The sequence below is a fragment of the Pteropus vampyrus genome, unplaced genomic scaffold, assembly GCF_000151845.1.
Source record: "Pteropus vampyrus isolate Shadow unplaced genomic scaffold, Pvam_2.0 Scaffold9, whole genome shotgun sequence".
Lineage (NCBI taxonomy): Eukaryota > Metazoa > Chordata > Mammalia > Chiroptera > Pteropodidae > Pteropus > Pteropus vampyrus.
Window position 1 is genome coordinate 14399306 of NW_011888790.1, and position 20428 is coordinate 14419733.

At 34.6% G+C, this 20428-nt stretch overlaps 1 protein-coding gene across 1 annotated transcript in view; it reads right to left on the reverse strand.

Annotated features, from left to right (window-relative positions):
- The window catches only part of PPFIA2 (PTPRF interacting protein alpha 2), a 465706-nt gene extending 446430 nt beyond the window's left edge, over positions 1–19276 (reverse strand). Inside the window, 3 exon segments of the mRNA XM_011374878.1 lie at positions 13952–14202; positions 18413–18519; positions 19228–19276. Of these exon segments, the coding sequence (XP_011373180.1) occupies positions 13952–14200 (249 nt within the window). The 5' untranslated portion in view covers positions 14201–14202; positions 18413–18519; positions 19228–19276.
- Between the last annotated feature and the right edge of the window lie 1152 nt (positions 19277–20428).

The window sequence follows — 20428 nt, forward strand, 5'->3', positions numbered from 1 at the left end:
AGTAGAATTTATGAGAAAATGCCTGTCTAGAAATAAAACTGGACACTTCATGATGATAGATGGTTAAATTAGCCATGGAGATATAACAATGATGTAGTCGGATGCAAGTAATAACAGCCTCAAAACATATGCAAAAATTAATAGAATTACAAGAAGAAATGGAAAATCCATAATTATAGCAGGAAAACCTTAAAACTTGTGATTATACCAAAATCAAACTTAAGACTTAGAACTGTAAAATTTTTACATTTTTACCAAAAAAAATTTAAAAGTACCTAACAATATTACTAAAAAATGTAATTTCAGAGGTGAAATCTTTTCTACAAAAAGATCCTAATAGATAATTTTCTTCTAACTCTAGCAGCATCAACTACCATAGATTATTTTGTGCAGATAGAATATAGTTCATAGGACCATATTCTGATGACACAGTATATCAGGCAACTGGCTATTAGAATTTTTTAAATGACATTTAAAAAAATATTGTAAAATAATGTTTCTCATACACAAAATTAACAAAGGTAAAATAACCTTTCTATGATTTAGAACTGATTTATCTCCTTTGTCTTAGAAATAGATCATTAGGTAAGACCTTCCTGAGGAAAAGCTTTCAAATTAATAACCAGTATTGTTTTTAAACTTGGTCCATTAAAAATTGTTTGTAAGCCACCAAAACATAAATATTTCTTCTAAACTCTCACAAGAACAGATACAATTTTTAAACCAAAATATATATATTACACATCTTAATAGAAGCAAATTATCCTAAAAGTGGGAATAAAAAGAGAAAATCATAGGTCAGAATAATTCAGGAAAATTAGTTTACTGTAGAACAAGGTAGTGTCAAATTCTAATCACATCCATTTTTTAATAATTTCTTCTAATTAACATCAAGATTAACATGGGCTTGCAGGAACACTTCAAAGCAGAAATCTGCCAAGTACTTAGGGAATAATTAGCTGTCAATTATTTGAAGGCAACCTGAGACCTCTTGACTACCTCCTGGCAGGGAGTGAGGGAAGAGCCAAGAGAGATGAGATTTACCTTGTTCCCTTACCACATATTCCAAACTCCAATATCAAGGACATATTCCAAATTCCAATTTCAAAGCAAAAAAAGAAAAATAAGAATTTAAAATTTTCCTTTTGGGGGGAAATTCATCTTATGCCAAAGGCCAAGAAAGAAATTTACAAATCGTTCAGAATCTCACTCAATAAATTCTGTCATGTTTGGAAGAAATTAGATCTTTATATGAAAAAAATCACTAGAATCACAAATAAAACTTGGATTGCAATGCAAAATGTAATTTAAAATTCAAGCGCTATGTACCTTTGGCCTACTAATCTTCACTAAGATTAAATTACAAAATCTTCATGCCTAAGTAATTAGACAAGAAATATTAAGGGCTTACTAAGGGTCATGCAGCATAAGTTAATACAGAGCTACTATTTTGTAAACTAAATTGCAAAGATCAATGTAAAAATGAATAATTAACTGGGGTGTAATAATTATGTTTTAAAAATATTCTACAATTATAGTTCTAAACTCTCTCTTTTCCCAAACAAGAGCATTATGATAGTTGATACCTAGCTTTGAGTCATAAGGCCCTGAAGAGAAATATCCAGGAAAAGTAAATAGTGCTAGTTTCAATGTCTCTGTTACTGAATCTAAAATTTTTCTTCAAACATTAACAAAATCAAATAAGTTATATGCATGCTAATATTAAATACACCAAATTAAACTATGAAATTTAATGGAAAATAGGTTAGACCTTTATCTTGAGAATAAAAATGGCTATTTTTCTATAGATATCATTCCTTCAGAGAGAATGAGAATGAGAGCAAGTAGGGAAAAAACTCAATAAGTAATACAAGTTAATTCAAAAATAAAAAACAACCAAAGCATTCTACTTTTACTTTTGTCCTTACAAAAACTGAAAGTCATATATACATATCAAATAGTGGTAGTCATATTATAACATCACAAAACCATCCATATCATTTCTTTTTTGAAACCTGGCTTAATATAGGCAACAAATGTCTTAGTAAAAGAACATAAAAAACGTAAAAGAATTGGAATTTGAACTTAAAAATCTTAGACTAATATCCCTTATTCATATCTTCAAAACAAGCAATTTACATTCTGATCGTTCTTGCTCTAATTTATAAAATATTAAAAATGATGCCACCTCTTAATATAAAACCCACATCATTTTAGAAGGGGCTTTGAGGTGCAATATCAACCTTAACCTCATATATACTATGATGTTAGTGTTATAAACACTTTAGCCATAAGGTTCTATACATTATATTTTTCTCTTGTTTGATCAAAATATTTAATATATGCTGTCTAATTTTTAAGACTATATAATTTGACAAATAAGCACAGAGTAGATATTACAGAGAATGTGTTCTACAAAATATTGTTTTTCATTTTATTGTTTAGTATTTTTGAACAACGACCAAATACCAGATACTGTCGTAGATAGAAAATACAGCTATGAACCATTAGAAAAGAATCTCTCCAATTTCATGGAACAGAATCTAGCGGAGAGAGAAAGAGCTCATAAACAAGACAAAGAAATATAACATATACTCAGATGGTTATAAATGCTATGGAGAATAAGGACTGAAAGTATTAAGGAGAGGCTATGACAATTTTAAATAGGATGATCATTCATGGCCTCACTGAGAGAACATGACATCCAAAATGAAGCCTCTGAGGAGTTGAGGAAGCAAGTCAGATGGTGGTAGGGCAACTTTCTCAGGCCTAGGGAAGAGACAGTACAAAGTCTCTAAGGCAGCTGAATGCCTGATATGTTGGACAGCAAGAACACCAGAGTGGTGGGAATAGAGTGAGAAAGAGAATAGCAGATGATATTGGACAGATAAAAAGGAGGGGACAGATGTTAGACCTTTAGGTTAGTTTAAAGACCTGGGCTTTCACTTTGAGATGATTTCAGAGATTTGAGCAGAGATGAAACAAAACATGATTTATCTTTTATCAGAATCAGGAACTCTCTTACTGTTCTTTTGGTAACAGACTAATGACATACAAGGACACAAGCAAGGAAATTAGTTAGGAAAATCCTATCTAATCCAGGTGAGAGATAGTGACTCTGACTAGGATGGAGTTGTAGAGGCGATTATAGTGGTTCAATTCTACGTATACTGTGAAGATAAAATTGAGAGACTTAACTTCTAGATTAAATACAGAATGTGAAAGAAATAGGAAACTAAGGTTTGGCCTAAGCCAACAGAAAATTGACAGTGCTGTCAACTGAGATGCAGAAGACTAAATGAAGATCATGAATTCAGTTTTGGTCACCTTTAATTTCTGCATTTGATAATATGAATCAGAGGATCAGGGAAAATGTCTGGATTAGAGATATATATTCTGGCATCATCAACATTTAGATGATATTTAAAGCCAGAAGATGGAAGCGGTCATCAATGGGGTAGAGATACAAAGAGAAAAGGTACAGAAACTAAGCCCTGGAGTAATCAAGTATTAATGAGTCAGGAGATGAGAAGTGACTAACAATAAAGACTGAGTAATGACAAGTGACGTAGGAAAAAAAGAAAACAGGTAATTGAAATGCGCTAGAGCCAAATGAAGAAAATGTTTCAAGAAAGGAGAGATCCACTATTTATACTGATAAACAGGAATGAAGATGGAGAATTGATCATTGCATTTATCAATATGGAGGTTATATATAATGTTCGCAAGAGCAGTTTAGATGGTGATGGGTTGAATGCCTGACTTGAATGGATTCAAGAGAAAATGGGGAAAGAGAAATTAGAAAAACAAATGTATAATTTTTTTTTTAATTTGCTGTACAGGAAAATATAAATAGGGTGGTAGTTTGGTAGGGCACGGTCATTAATAGTTCTGCCCCCCCCCGACCCCCGCAGTGGGAGAAATATAAGACTATTTCATACTGTTGGTTATAATCCATTAGAGTTGAAAACACTGATGATGTAGAAAAAAAGAAGATGAAAGTTTTATCCTAGAATAGCAAAAGGGGATGATATCTAGAACACAAGAGAGGTAGCTGGTCTTTTCTAGGAACATATATAGTTTATCAGAGTAGAAGATTAAAGGCAATGAAATAACTAGAAATAACAGTTAATTTCAAAGAATTTACAGATAAATGTGATATTCAGTGGATTACAGGAATTGCCTTCTTATTGCTACAATGTATTCCTAGGAGCCACAATTATTAAGATAATATACAGCATAGATCTCAACAGCATTATACTGTAAGCACTGAACCTGATACAGAGTAGGCACTAAAATAGTTGAATAAATAGTAATTGTTTATTAAATGGCTATGATTAAATTAATAAAGCCAAGGTATATGCCCTTTATAATCCTTTGAAATTAGCAAAAGTATACAACATATTAGAGAGAACTAGAACTAGAATTACCTCACATATATAAGTACACATTGTCAAGACCATTGTCAAAGGGTTTGGCAAAGATGAAAGTAAAATCAAAGTAGTATAATTTCTAGGTAAATACTTTTCTTGGAACCCATAGTCTCTTGCTTATTAAAAGGACATAATGGGCTATAAATTATACTCAGTACATAAAAAGATAAATTTATGGTATCATAAACATGAGTATTTGGGAATCCTTGAATAATTATGTTCAGTATAATTATACTAACAATCATTTCACATTTCATTAATAATAATTTCATTTGCCTTGTTAGAACTTAGGAGTAGTCATGATTAATGCTTTCAATGGCCCATATCTCTTTAAGAAGGTTTCCAGACAGGTTTAATACTTCTTTAAATCTAGATGAACATAATGAGATGAAAGAGCTGGCTTGGCTAAGAGTAAAACGACCAGTAAGCCATGGATGGAATCCTGGTGACTACTACTTACCAACAGTGTGGTGCCAAACAAGTTATTTAACCTTTCTCTGCCTTGGTTTTATTTGTAAAATGGTGATAATAACAATGACATCATTGGAATGTGTTGAGTATGAACTGTGATGATAAATCTAACCAATTTAATGAATGATCTAGATTCAGAAATCAACAATATTATATCTCCTCAGATTCCCTCAGGTGAAGGAATGAAACGCAAATGAAATTTCAGGCAATTATCTTAGCTTTTCTGCTCATGCTTAGAAAATAAATGATCTGTCTTTTGTTTCAGAATTACAAAGCCTAACAATTTCATAGTTCTAGTTCAATATAGGCCTGCATAATATACAAAGCCCTGAGCTCCTGTGCAACATAAAGCTCTTGTCCTCAGTTTAGGCTTGTTTCTAGCTTTGAAGTCTGCACTGGATGGGGGCGTGGTGGTCTCTCTTTACCTTGACATCCTCCACTCACAGTAACATTTTCTGACAGTTTCAGAGTCAGGGCCTGATAAAGGGAAATTGGGTAGAAAGTTCAGAGTGGTATGTGACTGACCCAGTTGTCAATCATGGTCAGGGCTTTCTGAATGGCAAATATACAATCAATAACCCTTCTTCTGGAGTGTGTTTGTGGCTTTCTCAAAGAACCCTTCTGTGGGTTCTTCCCCAGGTTTACTTGACATGCTCTCAGTCTCTTCTCTAGTATCAGTCTCTCAATATGCCGCTCGTTGTTCTCTATTTAGGAGCCTAAGCTTCTCACAGGGTACTCATTCTGTGGATTCACACAAAGATAACCCTCAGCAAGCTCCCCTTTGGAGGGTCCCATTTGCTCTTCAAAAAGTCACCATCTCTTATCTTGATATTGGAGAACTTTCAGCTTCCTAATATACAACTCTTCAATCTACCATAGAGGCAGCACATCTTCAGCCACAACTCTGGGTTTTAGACTTCAGACTCTATATCTTTCAGCTTTGAAGGAAACACATCATGCTCTCTGAATGTTTTCCCTGAAGCCCTTCTCACTTAGCTAAGTTGAAAAGGAATCTCTCCACCCTTCATAGATGGAGTGTTAGATTATGCACAGTAAACCAACAGCTCCCCAAAAGCTCGCCTTCTAACTTTATCACCTCAAACTTTATAGAATCTTAAAATGGAGTTTGAGCTAATGCTGAACTTATTAGTGGGATTATATCTTAGCACCTCCTGAAAGTAAAGTCTTACACCTCACTTATTTAGCCTCACCTCAAACAGAAAGAAAGACTTCCATTTTAATATGTGGATACTTAAATAAAACATTGCCTGGAATAGTGAGAGTGTTTGGAAATGTTAGCAATTGCTATTATTCATCTTATCTTTATTATTTAACATTTTAAAGAGTGGCTAGATGAGAAGTTGCCCTCATAAAAACATTGGAGAAAAAAGTCAAAAAGATTTATAAACCAAGGCAGTTGGGTGTCATAAAAGTTAAGAGAGTGGGTGTTTTGTTCTGTTTTGTTGAGAAGGGAGTAAACACAGTGTCAACTTTTGCAGTGAATTTTAATAAAACAAACTAATTACATTCGTTGATTGGTTCATTCTTTGAGCAGCAACTTTGAGGGAAAGCCAGACTGCAGTTGCTCAGTGAACAGAAGATAAAGAAATTGAGGTGGTGAGAACAAACAAATTGGGAAATAAGTTTACAGAAAAAGAAAAGATAAATTGGTAGCTAAGCAGGGACAGGGTTTTTTTTTTTTTTTAATTAAATAGATTGGAGTGACATTTGTTAATATGATTATATAAGTTGCAAGTATATAATTCTATAATACATAATCTACATATTGCATTTTGTGCTCACCACCCAAACTCTAGTCTCCTTCCATCACCAGATGTTTGACCCCCTTTACCCACTTTATCCTCCCTCCATCACCCTTCCACTGTTTGGCTTTTGTTGTTATTGTTATTGGTGTTGTACTTGTCATCATTTTACTTTTAATTAATAGATTTTAATGTTACAAAAAAGCCAGTTGTGTGTGTGTGTGTGTGTGTGTGTGTGTGTGTGTGTGTGTGTGTGTGTGAAAGTGGGGGAAGAAGAGGGAGAAGAAGAGACTAAAGATACTAGAGACAGAGAAAAAATAATTGAAGGAGGAGATGAGAAGGTGGAATCAAAAACTTAGGGAAGTAGTAGTCCTAAACAGGAAAGGCAATCTTAGTAGTCCTTAAGATTGGAGAACATAATAAAGGCAATTATGAGTAGAAATAAATGTATAGTGATATGTGAGAAAAAAATGAATATTGATGGAAAACATACCTAGTAGCCTAGAAAATGAATAGTTATAGAGATTTAAGGACATGAGAATTTCAGCATAAAATAATTAATAACAATGTTTGACACAAAGATTCAAAGGGCATAAAGAATGAAAGAGATTTAATAGATTTGCAAATATGCATTCATTGATAGAATACAGGAGTGTGTTTTTAGGAGAATGGTGATGATAGAAGCCTAATTATAAGGATGAAAAAGAAAAGAGACATAAATAAAGAGAAATAAAGAGCTATAAATAATGAAAAATAAAGGCTGCAGGTAAATACCATTTCATTTAGCCAGGGAAAAAAATAGCTAACTGGTAGAAAGAAAAACAAATTAAGAAAATAGAATGACTACAGTAAGAGGCAGCAAAAGGCACAGCATCTTTCTCTGACAGTAGCAAGGGATAAAATGGTTTGTGTGACGGCATTAGGTTTCACTGAAAAGAAGGAAGCTCAACCCAGATATGATCTCAGCACAATAGGAAGGGATATTGTTTGACTTAATCAAGAGACACATGAGACCAGCCATTAAGGAAGTAGAGAATTTGGGAAAACTATTTAGAAGAGTATAGTTAAGAACTAAAAATCAATCAATCAATCAATCAAGGGCTTCCAAAATTTGATAAAGATTGTAAGAGTAAGGATTTTAGTGCTTTCAATGTGTGCTAGTGTTCATGATTACCCAGTAAAATTGTGCGGTTAAGGTTGGTTAAGAATAATGATGATAATATCCATGGTAATAATAACAGCATCGATAGCTACATATAACATTTACTGAGCATGTACTATCTATGAGGCATTGCACTGATCATTTAACATGTTACAGTTCATTTACTTCTTATAATGATCCTATAAGGAAGGTTCTATTATTATTTGAATTAACTACTTTGACCAAGGTTATTCAGCTAGTAAGTAGCAAGCCAAAAAGATACCTAGGTAGACTGACTCCAGAATAAAAGTGACTTCTATCATTCTATGTAAGTTTCACTTAAATATTTTACATTTTAAAATGTCGAAATGTAAACATATTCCTCTTCTACACAGGTAATCTCTTTAATTTAATACCTCTACAGAGTATATACTAGCACATCCGAATTTATGAAAAAAAACTTCCTGACATTTTATAACGTTTGGGGTTTCTGAAGCCATACACACATCTCTTTTCATTCATTCCTAAGGGAAGATATAATCCTTCATTCCAATTAAGGAAACAGAGTTTCAGAGAAGTCAAGTAATTGAGCAATGATTTTTCAGCTGGTAAGTGGAAAGATTCCAAGTCGAATTCAGATCAGAAATTCTAATTAAAGCCCAAAGCCTCGGTCATTCAATTCATTACCAGTCTTTGTTCCCTCTTTCTCCTCAATATTCCTTCTATTTCTATTGTCTTTATCAGATTCAGGGTTTATAATCCTATTTCAAATTCTCACACTTCACGAGAACTATTACATTATCATGATAAACTTTCCCTGACATAATAATGACCCATATGACTCTCTTAGCTTATATTTGTGGTAAATCAATTGCACTGAGGGCCCCGTGTTTTATCCCTCCCTGTAATTTTGCCATGTTATTTTGTATTGTTTTCCACTGTCTCTGGGCTTGGTCAAGAGATAATGTACCAAAAAAAAAAAAAAAAAAAAAGACCCAAGCAGAAGCTTAAAGAGCACTTGCTTGTTTCTGCTTTGCTCTTACTCCTCTGCCACAAGCATGAATGATCCAGCCTATTGCAGTATAAGACATATGCATACAGCTGAGCGGCCCCAGTTGGTTCAGTAAGGCCATCCACATCAGACAATGGTCAGTTAACATAAAGCTAACTGAGCCAACCTTTAGCTAATCAGTGGCATAAATGAGTCCAGGAAAGATCAACCAATCCAAGTGAAGATCAACTGAATTTCATAAAACCATATTTTTTCATGATACTCGGGTTTTGTGTTGTTTACTATATAGCATTATTTTAGCAATAGATAGCTGATACATGAGTATTACATAATCTATCCTAAATCAAACAACAGAATAATATTCCTTTCTTATTATCATATCATGTCACCAATTCACTCAAAATTCTACTTATTATCCTGGATACAAACTCCTGTCCTTAGCTGTCACCAAACATGAACAGGTCACACTCCTCCACTGCCACTATATACAACTTCATTCCTAGCCTACAACCCTTTGATAAACAAATTTGTTTTTCTCCTTATTTAATTCCTATTTAGTCTTCTTTAAAGAAAAAAATAAAAAAGGGATATTACTAGCTCATCTGTCTCCTTTGTGCAAATTAGGGACCCCTAAGCCTAACCTAAAAAGCAGAGTATATGCTGACTTTCTGTCCCCAAAATGTTCTTGAGCAGGGTCCTATTACTCTAATGCCCTACATAAAACATTTTTGAGTTATTTCCAACCTTTTATTAAAAATAGCTCTCTAATATCACTTTCTACATGAAACTTTCTGTAGTTAATAACATACCAATATTATAGCTCAAATATTTTATGTACTTTTATAATCTCCTGGTATTATATTAATTTGTATCCATTTATATATTTTTCTAAGTAACTCTACTCCCTAAATTCTCTGGGAGCCAAATTATATTCCTTTTCTTCCTATCCTCTTTACAAACACGTGTAACCTTTTAACAGTACACAGAAGACCTTTACTATATGATAAATAAGGTGATAAAAATAAATTTTAAACTTTTATATATAATGACTCTTTGCAATGGAAAGCTCACTGCCCTTAACTATTTTAAAATAGTTTTAATAAGCATATTAGTAATTGACAAATATTTGCCATTTTCAAAAAATGTTAGATGATTTATTTTATCAATATTCCTAATAAATTGTTGTAATGCTCACTGACATACACGCATAGAAATTAGTTTCTTTTGGTATTCTAGATAAAACAAATACAAGCATATTCATATTTAATGCTTCAGAAATTAGTTTGTACTTATATTATTACTTCTATTATTTTGTTTAATCATCATAAACTACCCTGTGAGATATTACAATTAATCATTTTTTGTAGTATGAATATATGAAGTCCTGACTCAGGTTGATGATGTATGGTAGAGTCATAATACAAACCAGATCTTCCTATTTCGATTGTTCTTTCTACATCAAAACGCATATACATTTAGTTCTGGTTTTACTTTAAACCTTTACTGCTGATACTCTACCAGTTGAGAGGGCTGTAGATGACTAACATATGCTCCTGTTCTCAAGGAACTTATAGTCTGGGTTGGTAAACAGGCATACAATCAGATAATTTAATGATGATATGGTAAGTGATAAGGGTAAGGAACACAGAGGAAATGTACTTGGGGGTTCAGAGAAGGCTGCATGGAAAAGATAATATTTTGGCTAGAATGAGAAGTGAGCCAGAAAAAGATATTGAGGAGGAACTAATGTAGATAGAGAGATGAATATGCATGGGAAAAAAAAGACACTGGAATAGCATGAAGTTTGCGGGGACACTGCAAGCAGTGCAGTATTATTCAAGCAAACAACATTATGCATTTGCAAAAGTGGAAATGTTAGAAGATAGAACAATGAAGAAGTTCTGGGCCAGGTTCAGAAAAACAGAAAATGAATAGAGAGATGTGAGAGTTATTTAATAGATTAAAAACAGTATGGCCTAAAGATGACTGAATTCAGAGATGAGAGAGAAAGCACCATCTGTGAGGTCTCTTAGGTGAGGAATTCGAGCAGATTTGGTTGAGGAGGCAGATGATAACTGAGTTTCTGGCATGTTGAATTTGAGGTTCTGTGGAATATTTAAATAGATCTGTGTATTAGTAAAATAGAAAATTGAGTGTGTAACTTAGAAGCATCAGGCCTAATGTGGAAGTATCAGCATTCTTAAACACATTTACATCCAATCACACAATGAAGAAGTAAACCCTGTGGCTGCAACACACTTTACACAGTTAAGGTTGTTAAAAATCATTACTGCATTTGTTCATAAAAGAATGATAGGAGAGAGAGTGCCGAAGGCAAAGTACCAAATCATCAAAATGTAAAAGTATTACATAGGCAATTTAAAACACATCATGTCATGAAGTTTGACTCTGCTTTGAACTCTTCCATGTTCGCTAAAATAATTTTTATTTTATGTTATTTTAGTGGTTTTCGTTTTTATTTCTGCCTGAAAACTCACATTTATGGTAGTCATTTTCTCCTGTAAGCTAAATGTCAAATGTGATGCCACTAAACAATGCAGGTACATTACTTACAAAATATTTAAAAAGATTCAAAGATACCAATTAAAGAAGAATATATTTCTATTACTTACAGAACCTCTATAGCTGTTAAGGTACAGATTAGGTTATTAAAAACTGGCTTTAAAGAAATGACAGGACCATCATTGTCTTAAAGACCTGCAGACTACTAGGAGAATTCTATATTTATAATAGTAGAATACAAATCAATATTGAAAAAATGTGTCAAAGTATTTGTAAAAGAGATTAAAAACATATCCATAAATGTACAGGTTCATAATTCCTAATGCATAATTCCAAAACCTATTCACTCTACAAAATGATATCTTATTTCTACCTGTGTTGCAAACTTAATTGGTGGCAAAACCAGACCAATATTAACATGAGACATTAATAGTTTATTTTTTCCACACAATAGGCTTATTCATAAGAATTATCTTTATATATGAAAATGTGTAATTATAGGGTGCTGCCAGAATCCATTTGGAGCCCTGCTCCATAAGTTACATTATATACACAAAAAAAATTAGGAAAATTCTGAACTCTAAAACACAACTGGCCCCAAGGGGTTTGAATAAGAGATTGTGCACCAGTATAACTAAAATTCAAAACTTAAAATTTTAGGTGGCATTATCATTTAGATTCAATACAACAGAATTGCTAGAATTAAAATTTTTCATTCTTATACCTTTACAAGATTTATCTATACAATATCATTATGTATGAAAACCTTTTTATTATTTTTGCTTTTTCCCAAAAAGGATCTGTTCTATACTTTATTTTTATAACATTCTAATGAAATAATCACATATAGATACAGAAAGATTTAGAAAAACAAATTATTCTTAGAATCACTTTAATAGGGTTAGGATCTAAATTGACAGCATTGGGCCTGAATAAAATGTAAAAAGATAAATGTAGGGGGGACACATGCATATTCCTACACTTAGGACTAAAAAGTCAACTTACAAAAAGAGTAGGGAAAATGGAAACACATGCAGCATTTATGCATCTCAGTTATAAACATCATTTGACTACTGTTCAAGGACATACTGAAAATATGTTGACCTTGCCCCCAAATATAATACACTCTTAGGCTCTTTAATGAAACACTCTCTCCAGGAAGAGAAATAATTGTCCCATTCTATGCTTGTCACAGAAGACAAAAAATAGTGATTTGTTCAGGGACCACACTTTAACAATAGCATTGACCAACTCAAATAATCCTAGAAGAAGCATGATGGAGAAATCACCTTTTAGAAATCACCTTCTGAAGAATAATTGCAAAGACTGAAATACCTAGCTTGAAAAATATAATTCTTGGTAAAGATATTTGATAGTTGTCCTTGAAATGAATCAACTCATTCTGTGTAATTAAACGAATCACTGTACCAACAGGTGAGAGTTACTGGAAACATTACTGTATCTCAAAATAAGACAAACTGACTGAGAATAAAAAGGAATGGGAGAGAAAATTATCAATATAGAGTAATGGGATTACCTAATGGGGATATGACAAAAGGTGATCCTTTTTATTCCAAAAGCAATCAATATCTCAACATCACAATATAAGTTAATAGTATAGCTGGGTTTAGAATTTAATTAACTTTGATTATATAATTTTAATATTTATGAAGACATAATATTTACAAGACAATTTCATGGAGAGAGGTCAACTCTTAAACATTTGCTATACTGTCTTTAAAGCAGAGGGCTAATCAAACTTGTATTTACAAAAAAAATATAGTGCATTAGGGTGATTATTAAAAATCTCATTCATATTCCATGTTTTTTCTCATATCTAAAATAAACACAATTATGCTATTTTTAAATAAGATAATTAACTCTCTTTAACATTGTATATAAATAAGCTATAAATCCTTAAAATATTATGTTCTTTTCTATAAAATAAGGCATTTGACAAAAATATACTAAAAAATAACTAATCTAATAATTTTAAGTTCGTGAGAATAAGACTGAACTTTTTTTCTTTCCTCCAATTCCCAAAATATTAAAAAGAAACTGGTTGAAATGTTTTTTGAGGGGAAAGGGTAATAAATCAACAACTCCAATAATTTTTAAGCAGGTGTTAGGCATTTTTAGAGAAAGACAAACAAAAAATAGACAGTAGACATCCAAACTACTATCATTTCCAGAGAAAGAACACATAACTGAAAATGAAAAGTACATATTTCTAAGTGTCGTAATTGTGTTTAAAAAGCAAGAAAGAGAAAATCAACCATTCTGATTTTCAGGTGGTTAAAAGCTGATCAACGGATGATTTTCTACTCCCACCAAAACATACAGATAAAATTTTCAAAAAAACAAAAAACTAACAAACAAAAAAACGAATAGGAACTCATGATTCACACTTTTTGTTACCAACATACCATGATTTTTTTTTGAGGCAAAGTTTCATTTGAATTATCTATTCTTAAATTTTTCTCACCAAAACATTCATATCATATATCTTAAAGTGAAAAGTAATTATAAGAAGGAGAATAAAGTGAAGCTTAAGTCTTATCACATTTTCAATTACAGTAGGAAGGACAAATACTACTAGGAAGCGTACCTGTGGCAGGGCTGAATTGAGCTGTCTCTGGAGCGAATCTCTGTCGTAGATGACATCTTGCAGTCTTTGCTGAGCAAGTGAAAGACTTTCTTGGGTCTCCCGAAGGGTGTCTAGAAGACGGTCTCTTTCATCTAGCATATTAACCATCAGCTGCTCAAAATGAGAGTCCGAGTCGGAGCCACTGCTTTGGGACCCCCTTTGGCTCATTGGGGTGTCCTCATTAATCGTGGGCATCACTTCACACATCATTGCTTAAAGAAAGTAAAGGGGAGGGAAGTCTCAGTAAAGAAATAAGTTCCAATAAAGCCACCTGGCCCTCAACTCACCAAATGCTTTGCAGCTCATTAGCCTAATTGTCTCTTTCTTTTACCCACTGCTCCAACTCCAGCCAAGCTAAATATTTTGACCTCAATGAAAAATGATTCATTGACTTCCTTCAACCTACATGCTTTCTCTGTTAATGACAATCTATATATCTCCGGCCTACAAAATACAGCTTGTTTTCACTTACTGCTGACTTTTTTTTATGATTTATCTCACCTAATTCAATTTATAGTAACATGTTATTCCACTTAATTGATCACCTCTCTTCACCTGCAAGTTTACAAATCCCTTAGAGCTAATACCTCCATCTTATCCTTATTTGTTATATTGTTAACGGCAAGCACATTAAGTGTGACACTTAATGGGTGGACAGTAAATGATTTTTGAATGACTTAAATAATTAAATTAATTAATGTTCACTCTTGTTAGAAAATCCACAAAAATAATTGAGTATTCTTTTTATATAATAATCACCTTTTATGTTTTTATTTTATCAACAGATTTTTTTCATACCAACTAACTTGAAAGCTTCTTAAGTTTACAACTCCCATTTTATTATTTTGATATGCCCTCTTCCTAAATTCCTTCAGTAGTCTACACAGAGTCAAGCAACTGAATTAGATATAAGCTTTATGAAATAGACTGAGGTACATAAATTTGTTTAGGTTAATATGCTACTAATTACACTTAATATTCCTTTGTTTCCTGTGAGCTGCATTGTACGGTTTCCATCCAAACAATACAAAGTAACACTCTTTCAAATATTCCACAAAACAGATGCCATAAATTACATTAGCTAATGTAGTTAGTAACTTCACATCTCAGCTGCTTGTCAGAGGCTCCCAGTCATGAAATAAATGAACTCCTCAGAATATTTTTAAAATCATTTATTAATTTGATTTAAAATAACACAAACATTAGGATGTAACATGATCTATAGTGTGACATTTAAAAAATCAGAAATTATCTCATTTTCTCTTGTATCTTCTATCTTATATTTCAATAAGAATCAAACTCATCTCAATTTCAGTTGTTGTACTGAGGCCAGGAGCTATTAATTAGAGGGCTCAGTTTTGCAGAAGGCTGATATGGAGAAAGGCTGGTTTGGCTGTTGATCCTGAAGCATTCTTTGGTTTTAGAATGCAAGGTCAATTCGTTTTTCTGCCTATATATTCCTGTTCTTGGGGAAAATATTTCTGGTGATATTTTCAAATAAAATGTCAAGACTTAACAGCTCAGTAGTTGATTACTTTTTATGTGGTTCTTATAGACTTATTGAAGAGAGAAATTCAGTTATCTGTGAATGATGTGGTCAGGGTCCACTGAAAACTAGGAGAAAGTTTTAGAAAGAAGAAAGTATTGTGTGACTGATATCTTATGTAAAAATATTAAAGAAGGAGATTTTTAGAATAATTCAAGATAATGCTTTGAATTATTGTTTATTATTCAAAACACTGGGCTACCTAAAGGTGAGAAATTGACTTGTACAATTACTTATTCACCCTAAAATAAATAACAGAGTAGAAACATAGGCTGTATTTATACACACGTGTGCATGAGCACACACACACACTGTAATTATTGCTAAATAATGATAAAATATAATATTTTGTATTTTTTCAATTTGAATTTTATTAAAATACTATCACAAACGTAGAAAAAAAAGACTCAACTGCTACAATTTTTCTTTATATTAATTGGAAAGGATTGGAAAACAAATACAAAAAATGTTCTAACACATTTCAATATTTGAAACAACTAGTTCACATGCAATACATGAAATATACACACTGAACAGCTGTGTCACTCTGAGAAATCATTACCAGAAGCCAGTGTGTTCTTTTGACATTTAACAAAATACCGGGAGAGGAATGGCAGCATTGTGACAATTTGTGCTAAAACACTGTAAGGTTTAAATTTTAGGGTAACTTAAACATTCTTAAATATGTATTTTAAGTCATATCCTTCTTGAAATTAAGCCATTAGCCCATCTTCACTCAGAATTACTTAAAATAACTTTAAGTTCCAAGTAAAAATATAACTGCAGTGATTACCTTGTCCACAATTTTCTCCTGATTATACTACCCTAATTCTAAAAAAGGTTTGTTGTCACCATGGGACATTAATACATTCACACACTTTAGGCTCTTAGATCAGTATAAAAGCTGGTCTTTGATTTAGTCAGTCCAAAAATGGTATGATGAAAAGCAGCTTAGAGACAGAAATTCTATTAAATCTACACTCAAAATTACTTGATTTAATTTCACTCCTGTAGCATGTGAACCAGTGCAAGTAGCTTCACCTGTCAAAACTTCAGCTTTCTCTTCTGTAAAGTAGGGATAATAATCCATGCTTAAAAAAATACCACCACCACCACCACCAAAAATTCCTGTTTTAAAGCTCTGGTAGGTTACCTGAGTGAGATCACACAGTAAAAAAAAAAAGGGCTATTACATATTTAAGTATTTATTTCTATTGTTAAGTAACCAACATTCATCATTGCAGAAAGAATATTTTACCTTTATGATTCTTATTGCTTCCATGCCTAAAAGTTTAATTCCAGTGGGTACCCTAAACTCTCCGAATCCAATGAAAAAAAAAAATTAAACTATGCAAAAGTTACTTAGAAAATAAGATGAATAAATGCTGCTTTTCTGCACCAACAGTCATCCAAATAAGTAAATTTAAAGTCCTCTCAACAAAACTGGAAGAAAAAATGTTTCTACAAAAAATAAGGCCACTTTCATAAACTACCTTAGTTTCTTACAATAGAACTCAGATTCTTATATAAATTACAAAATACTTATATAATCCTTAAAATATATTATAACCTATTTTCTTAAATGCACATTTTAGGTCTTAAGAGCAACCAAAAATTTATGTTCATTTTAAGAGTTAAACACCCTTTTATAGAATGGATGGCAGCTGAAGCAATTTGGACAGTATGGAAGGCTATAGTCAACCAACTTCTAGTATATTTCATCCTCATATATCACTTTTAATTTTTATAATTATTTTCAATATTAAAACTGCATTGCACTGCATAATTCCTGAAAAATCAGGAAGGACATCCTAACACTTTGCTTTGGTATTTGCTTTTTTGTCTCTCCCTCCTCAAAGTCAACTGGATACATGAATTATGTTATCCTCTTCTAGATGTTGTTGCCTTATTCATTAAATTACTAAAGATTTCAAGACCTAGTACAAGTTATTTTGTTGTGATGGGAAAAAATAATGATAAACCTGGCTGGTTTAATTATCCCAGTGCTTAAATTTATCTTGAAGAATTTTATACAAGGAAAACCAATTCCTTTATTCTGAGCATATAACCTTGACTGTCTTCTAAATCTCTCAAATTTCAAAACAAAAGTTTTGAAGTGGGGTCATTACCCAAGGACTTTCAAAATCCAATGTGTTTCTTAGCTATATATGCCCTTCGAGCAGTACCTATTCAGACATAATAGTATTACCGATGGTTTTTTTTTTTTTTTTCTGTCAATGAATCACTTTATTTAGGCAGATCACTAGGATTTAGACTCTAGTAGAGGCACAGATGCAATTATCCTTGGTAGTCTCTTCTGCAAAAATTTAGTCTTAAAAACTAGCCCAGCTCCATTTCAGTTAACCTACAAAAAAGTAATTCTGTGAGAGAAATTCTAGGCATTGTCTGATTACATTACATGAATATTCCTCCTCCTATTTAACTCTTTGAAATCCTCTGTCCTCAGGAAATATTATTATCGCCTCTGATGGAAGCATTCTGTACTTTCTTTACTTCATTGCATTTACAGATGACCAAAGAGCCAGCTCACCCCACATGGCTGGACAGTTATCTATCAGCCACACCCCCCACCACCCTGAAGAAGTTGACTTCATAATTTCCACACTAAAATCCTTCATCTTGCTCAGCAGGAGAGAGCCAAGTAGGGAAGAGGTAGAGAAATAGAGGAGGGATTGGGGATGGGGGGCGGGGGTGCGGGGAGGCTGGTCCAGGAAAGCAAAAGGTACGGAACAGTAATTGGCAAAGAGGAAATTGCATCTCATCTTCCCTGGGGGCGGGGTGGGGCCTTGGGGGGAGGGGGTAAAATAAAAACAACGCGGAAGGGAAACCAGGTAACTCAAATACAGTTTCTGTACCTAATGCCTGTAATTTCAGGTCCTGCTTCTTCAATTGATCAACGATAACTGCAGTCTCGGGCTTGAAGAGAGGGGAGGCTCACGCCCGGCGCTCCTGGACCATTTCCCTAGCAACGGGAGGAGAAAAGCAGCTTAGACACTCGCATGCCCCGGCGCCCTCCCGGAACGTGCTCCGGCTCGGTGGCGTGGCAGCAACTCGGCATCTTCCCGCGGCTCCGTCAGCAGCCAAAAGGAGAAACGTCCATGGGAAAAATGGCATATTACAAATTTTGCTTTGGGAAGCAGAGCTCGGTTCAGACCATTGTCAAAGGGAAGAGAGGGGGAGGCGGCTCTTAAAGCAGCAGCGGCCCCTTTGCCAGAGCAGCCGCAGCTCTCCGCGTGCAGCTGGAGACGCGGGGCGGGGAGCCGGGAACTGGGGGCTGGGTTTGACTTGTAGAAACTTAACCAAGCGGCGCTGCTCCTCTTCTTCGTCCAAGCCACCTGGAGGTATCTACCCAAACGTGAGCTTTGGGAAAAGGCGTGAGAAGTATCTAGAAGGGAAGTTCTCCACCTAGTCCCCCACCCAAAGCCCCTCCAGAGTTTATGGCTAGGAGTTGAAAGGCTAAAGAGAAGCAGGACAGGTCCCTTCTTGGCCCCTAGCCTGTTTCCGCGCTGGGATATCTCATTTCACTTAAAAGAGGCGCTCCTTCTCCGGAAAGGCAAGCAGTCAGCACCCACCCTCTCCCCCCTCGCCCCCCGCCTCCCCGACACCCAGTTTTTCCTCCCAGCCTCTTTGCGAGCCTCGTTGCTTGCATCAGTCGGCCGGGAGAACCAACCTGCTGGGAGCCAGAGTGGATGCTACAGCATCTTCTCTCCTCAATTGCCTCGTGCTGTTTCTGCTGCTGCTCCTCCTCCGTCTCTCCCCCCTCCTCCTCCTTGGCAGCCGCCACCTCCTCTTCCTCTGAAACAAGGGCTTCCCCTGGAAGCTGCTGCAGTGGTTTCCACCGTCCCTTAAATAAATTCTGAAGTAATCACGTCTTTGCTCTCCTCCTCACGCACACGCGCTCACGGATACACACGACTACCCCACAGTCGCTGCCCGGCTGCTGGAGCTTGCGCCGGTCCCAATGCCCCCGGCGAAAGAAAGGGCTGGGGAAGGGCAGGTATGGGAAGGGGGTACGCTGTTGCTCGCCAGGGCTTCCTCCTACGCAATGGTCTTTACAAGAAAGCGTGTGTCAGCCCGCGCTCCTGGGGTGGGGAATAGGCTTGGGCACCTTTTGGCTTTCTGGCCTTCGAAGTGCTTGTCATTTCTTTAAGCAATTTCCTTCTGCCAGGACTAGGGCATGGTAGTCATGATTGTAAAAACCTGAGTCAATCTAGGGTGTGGCGGCATCTGTTACTTCTACCTTCCAGCTCTTCTCCATTCATTGCTTTGGCGATGAAGATTGTAAGTTAAGTACCACCTGCTCTAGTAAATTTCAGCTCTGAGCAGTCTGGTCTCCATCGCGTTCCAGTTCCCCTATACTTATACCTTCCTTTACCTATTCTCCTTTTCTTCTTCCGCTGCTATCCGTTCACACAGACCCATCCCATCCAAGATAGGGAAGAAGCAGACCAAACCAGTACCTACACTAAGCAAAAAAAAAAAAGAAAACGTTTCAGTGAGGGAATGTCACATATCCTAGTTTTAGTGAAAAGAAAGAAGGCTTGCAGGAAGGAATTGGAAGACAGATTAAACATTGGGAATAACTTGGGGGTTTGTGCAAGAAATCCAAAAGGTATATTTCACTTTAGTGTAAAGAGGAGTCAGGAGCTAACTAAATGATATTCAAATACTAGCTCCCTTAAATTAAGTACAATGTTCAAGAGACAGATCTTTCATTCTGGGGGTAGCATTTAATTCAGTGAAATGTGTAGTCAAGCTCATGTACTTACCCCCTTCTCTTCCAGACTGTTATTCGAATTCTGCATCACAAGATAATCCTATTAGAATTAAATATAAGAGTGATATGAAGATTTATATGTCAACTGGAACAC